The sequence below is a fragment of the Sinocyclocheilus anshuiensis genome, unplaced genomic scaffold (genome assembly GCF_001515605.1).
Source record: "Sinocyclocheilus anshuiensis isolate Anshui unplaced genomic scaffold, SAMN03320099.WGS_v1.1 scaffold405, whole genome shotgun sequence".
Classification (NCBI taxonomy): domain Eukaryota; kingdom Metazoa; phylum Chordata; class Actinopteri; order Cypriniformes; family Cyprinidae; genus Sinocyclocheilus; species Sinocyclocheilus anshuiensis.
The window spans coordinates 450,667-455,791 of NW_015539855.1; the positions used below are offsets into that span (position 1 = coordinate 450,667).

Sequence of the window (5,125 nt, forward strand, 5' to 3'; positions counted from 1 at the left end):
GAAGAGGAAGCTTTCACCCTGGTTTCCATCCCGGGAGGATGTTGACATGGCATAGTCCTACTGTTTCTTGGGAGTGCACCTTGACAGCAGGTCAGACTGGTCTGTTAACAGCCAGAACATAAAGGATCTTAGTCAACTGTATTTTTTAAATAAGGCATAGGTAACACCTCTCATACACAACATTTTGAGTTCTAGACTTATCATGCCTTGATTTAAATTCACTCTTATGCCTTTAAGAGTAAGACTAATATTGTACATTTCCACTACTGGCACTTCACTATGGCACTGTGTTGTACCTAATGTACATCTTTAACCCGGCAACTTTAAATATTTGGAATCAAAACTCAATCTAACTGCACTGTCTTTTTAGTCATTTCTCCTCTGCACTCGACCCACTCGAGAGACGCTTATTGACAGATGGTCCGGGCATTACCCGGCATCATGTTTTCACAGCCGACTTTATCTTGGCCTAAAGCCTGGACACACAAAAGGAAAACCAAGTTCATGTTTTAACCCAAAACTTTTCTGGGATGATCGCTATGTCTCTATAGCATACAAATAATAAATCAGCATTTGTATTCCGATTATATAAAATCAGACTGGAGTTGACAGTTCTTTAACCCTGTAAATTTTCTGATACAGACTTCTGTGTTCTTGTATGAACTATTTACAGACTTGTAACACACTGCACTCATTGGTTAAACGAATGCCTGGGTGTATTTATAAATTTGTCTGAAAATGCATTTTTACAGCACAGGCGTGCCTAAAATGATGTCGCTTTTCCTTCCTGTGTCTACTGTGTCCCAGCTGCTGTCATGGTGATTGAGGAGTATTTCCAAATGAGGCAGCATTTTGTCCTGGTGGCTTCCAGCTTTAGGGCTCTATTACCTAATTTCCCTTCTCAAAAACATGCAGACATCACGTTGTGATCCACTGCTTCTATTTAGTTGTGTTTTTAAAGATCAACAATTCACTTGTTAATGAAATGGATAGTTGTATACTGCGTATAAAATGATCAGCAAATGCACAAACACTCTAGTGTGAGGAAACGCCATAGTATGAAGTAAAATCCTGCCATCGTATTTTATTGTTCTCTCAAAGGTAAATCTTTATTGCCTAGATGTATTACTGAGCCTTGATACCATACTTAACAATATCAAGTGAAACATTGGCAACCTCTCTAAAAAAAAAAAAGTGTAATTTAAGGAGCTAAGAAATGTTAAATGTTTTTTTTTTCTTCAACTGAACAACTTTATTAAAATTTAATTAAAATGTTTTTTTTTAGGTTTTGCAGAAGACAAAAGAAAACATTATTGTTACTACATTGGTCCAGTAACCTCCTTCCCTCTGCACTGGTCCAGTAACATACCATAGCATTTTTAAATCTATATGGAGAACTGAAAATACAAACACGTACCACTTATACACACATGCATATTTACGCATTAAAAGCAATTTAATTTTCTGCAACAGAACATCATATACAGATACAATTAACAAGACACATAAATCAAATTTTGAGTCAAAATATCAAAAAGGCAGAGATGCAGATATTTTACTAAAAAGACATAATACAAAATAAATATACATATAATTTAAATTGTTTTGTGATTATCAGATGTCATTGTCCAAAACCCTACATATAATCCATAAAGTTTACCAAGAGGCCTGCTTAGATTTCAATTTGATTAAACACTGCTAATGACTCTTTCCCTCAGAACATCAAGTCCCACTGCCCACATCTCATCCTCTTTTCTGCCCCTCTGCGCATCTGCAGTTTCAGTCATCAGCAACTCATTACTGCCTAGATCCACCAAGATCCAGTTCCATTTCTTAACACAAGGATTTATCTTAAAACGCAACAAAGATAGAGGAAATTATCCAAATATGGCAGTAAATCTGAGTTCAGAAGTGTCCAATGAAGATTAGCCTTGCACTTGGGAGAATTTGTCATTTGCCAAGCATCTCAAAACAAAAGAAACCACTTTTAAAACCGGACGGAGAAAAAAAAGCCTCTCCCAGACATCTTAATGTCTTCACACATTTAAGGCATAAATACATAATGCATGACTGAAAACAGATACTCCAGATCACAGGCAATCAAAAGAGTACATATATTGTCATTTACAAGTGATGTCTTTTATTTAGAGTTTGCTGTTGACTCAAACGGTTGAGGTCTGGGTGAGAGTGTTCTTATTGCCCCTCTCCTCCGGTATGAGAGCTGTAGCCGAACAACAGTTGACTACAGAAATGCAAGTCTTACTGTCTCTGAGTTTATGCTCGAATGTATTGACGGTCATAGTAACAGTTTCCTGCTGAGCAATGCTTGAGGAGATTTTAAGGTCAGGATTAAGGCTGGAGGGATCCGTGCAGCTGCTGATCAGATCATCACCCTGGACCTTCTGCATGTGGAAAGTTCCGTGAATTTTCAGCTCAAGAGTGGAGGTGACAGTCTGCATGCACACGACACAGCGGAAGCCTGTCAGTGAGTTGTGCAGGTCTGGGTGCCTCTGACAGTGTTCCAGGAAGTCCTCCTCACTGTGAAGCGGAAGCTTGCAGATGCGGCAGTTGCCTGTGTCCAAGCTCCTGCTGTGGGTGACCTTGTGTTCAGTCAGAGTTAGCAGTGAAGGGAAGCGCTCTCCACAGATGGGGCATTGGCAGTGCTTGGTGGGGCCTAGATGAGTCTGGACGTGCTCCCACAGTGCCATCTCAGTGAAGAAGGTCTTGGAACAGTCTTTGCATTTGTGGCTCCCTTGGATTGCCTCCACTTTGCGCTTGAGAGTGCCACTCTCCCCGGGCTGGATGTGGTGATCTCGCAGCTGGTGGTTGGCGAGCAAGGACTGCATGGTGTAAGAAGCTCCGCAGATTTCACAGGCAAACATAGGATCGTTCAGATTCGCCTTCCCTTTGTTTTTGGTGGGAGGGCCGAACAGCGATTCCACCTTACCGTCTCTTATTTCACTATTCACTGGCAGCATTCCAGCGCTGTCCTTGGCAACTGGTTCGGAGACAGGTGGAGGGGTCACGTTGTTACCTTCAGCGCTCTGGCTCTTGGCACAGAGTTTCTCGTGTAAGGGCACCTCGAGGGGAGATCTGGTCTGGGTACATATGCAGCGATTGCATTTGTCACTATGTGTTGTGATATGACACTGCAACTCAATGTCCGTGGTAAAGGACTCTGCGCAGAAAATGCAACAGTACACCTTGCATTGTTTGTCGAGATGCTTCTCTTTGACATGCAGGTGCAAGTCATGCTCTTCCTTGAAGTCCCTTTCGCAGGACGTACACTGGAATGTGGTTCTCTTGTTACTGTGCTCAGAGGCCAGGTGAACCTGAATAGACATCTTGGAACTGAACACCTTCTGGCAGAGGGAACAGCGGTAAAACACAATGGTGTGCATCTCGAGTAGATGTCCATGTAAGTCTTTGACACTGGTGAAGGTCTTACTGCAGCTTTCACAGATGTAGAGCGTAGATGTATTGCTAAAATGAGAAACGGTGTGTTCCTTAAAAGATTCATGGTTTGGGAAATCCTTGAAGCACTCTGGACACCTACGTTTTGGAAGCATACTCTTCAGGTGGGAACTCAGATGAGTTTGAAACAGATCCAGGTCGTTGTATTTGGCCCCACAATGGTCACAGATGAAGTCGGTTGAAGGTAATGCCGTTTTTTTGGCTGGACTCTTGATAGACTGGGGTGATGTCGAACCCATTGTCATCCTTCCGTCTTTAAGGTTCATCAAGTTAATGTTCTTGTGTGTCTTTTTGATATGCTGCATCAGTTTTAGCTTCCTGTTAAACGTAGGCAAATGAGTGCAGTATGGACAGAAAATCAAAGACTTCCGTTCTGCTGTTTCTTCTGGATCTGGATCAAGTTTGAGACAGTGGGTCTGCTGCACGTGATTATCTAGTGTGTCCTTTGTTAGGAATCCTCGGAAGCACTGCGAGCAGAAGAAGACGTTGTTCTCGATTAAAGCCGAGTTGTGCGATTGGCGAACATGCTCTTGAAGGGCATTCAGGTCTTTTAACGAAGTGGGACAGAAGCTACACTGAAGGACCGTTTGAACGGCCGCCGTGATTGCGGCTTCAAGCAAAACGGAGTGGCCTAGCATCACATTAGTCTCTTTTTGGTGCTCCGATAGGTCAGATGGAAAAGTCAGGATCTCAGAACTAGAGCTGATCTTGTTTTCCATGTCTTGGGGCTGTGGATGTGCTCTGGGGTTCATGTGGTTGTGACAATGAACACAATTGTTGAAAGCCTTGAGCTTTTTGGTGATTCCTAAACAACTGTTTGAGTCAAAATGAGACTTTCTCTTTTCTGCAGAAGGAGCCATTGTCCTAAATGCCATCTCTTCAGTATTTGCAGTGGCTGGACTCGGCATGTGTGAGGTGGCACAGGTGCATTCTGCCATTGAGAGGGCTGACTGATCTTGTGCAGCACAATTTGGAGGTTGTCTTTTCTCAGTGTCCTCCATATTATTGGGTGGATTATTTGGAAGAGAGAGATGTTGGAAGGACATAACACTACCCTGTTCATATTGATTACTCATGCCCTGTTTGCTGTTTATGAAGGTCTCACTGCTGTTATCTTTTTGGGATATTTCAAGAGGTACTGAACTGTTGCCAGGCAAAGGAATGTTTGCCCTCCCACACTGACCAAGTCTCTGATTATCTTTATATGTGGCTCCCTTGAATCCAAGGTCACAACCATCTTCATGGTCAGAGGAGGAAGGACCAGGGGAAAGAGGCAAAGCCAAACAACATGCTTCATCTTTCTCAACATTATGATTTGCTATGGACAAAGAGAGGAAAATATGTTAACAACTTTTGAAAAAAAGTTTTTTTCTGAAAAAAATAAATAAATAAATACACCATGACTGTTGGGGAGTAACAAACTGAAAACAACTAATTTAGCAGTGCTTCTAAATGAAGTACATTTGCTGTAATTGTCAGATATATACATACTGTATACAGTCTAATTATATATGTGACCCTGGACCACAAAACCAGTCATAAGGGTAAATTTTTCAAAATTGAGATTTATACATCATCTGAAAGCTGAATAAATAAGCTTTCCATTGATGTATGGTTTGTTAGGATAGGACAATATTTGGCTGAGATACAA

The 5,125-nt window shown here is 41.7% G+C and overlaps 1 protein-coding gene across 1 annotated transcript in view; it reads right to left on the minus strand.

Annotated features, from left to right (window-relative positions):
• Nucleotides 1–1,629: 1,629 nt before the first annotated feature.
• Nucleotides 1,630–5,125, minus strand: part of znf521 (zinc finger protein 521) — an 8,422-nt gene continuing 4,926 nt past the window's right edge. The window contains exon 3 of the mRNA XM_016481164.1: nt 1,630–4,792. Coding sequence (XP_016336650.1) covers nt 2,163–4,792 — 2,630 coding nt within the window. The 3' untranslated portion in view covers nt 1,630–2,162. The remainder of the gene's footprint in view (nt 4,793–5,125) is intronic.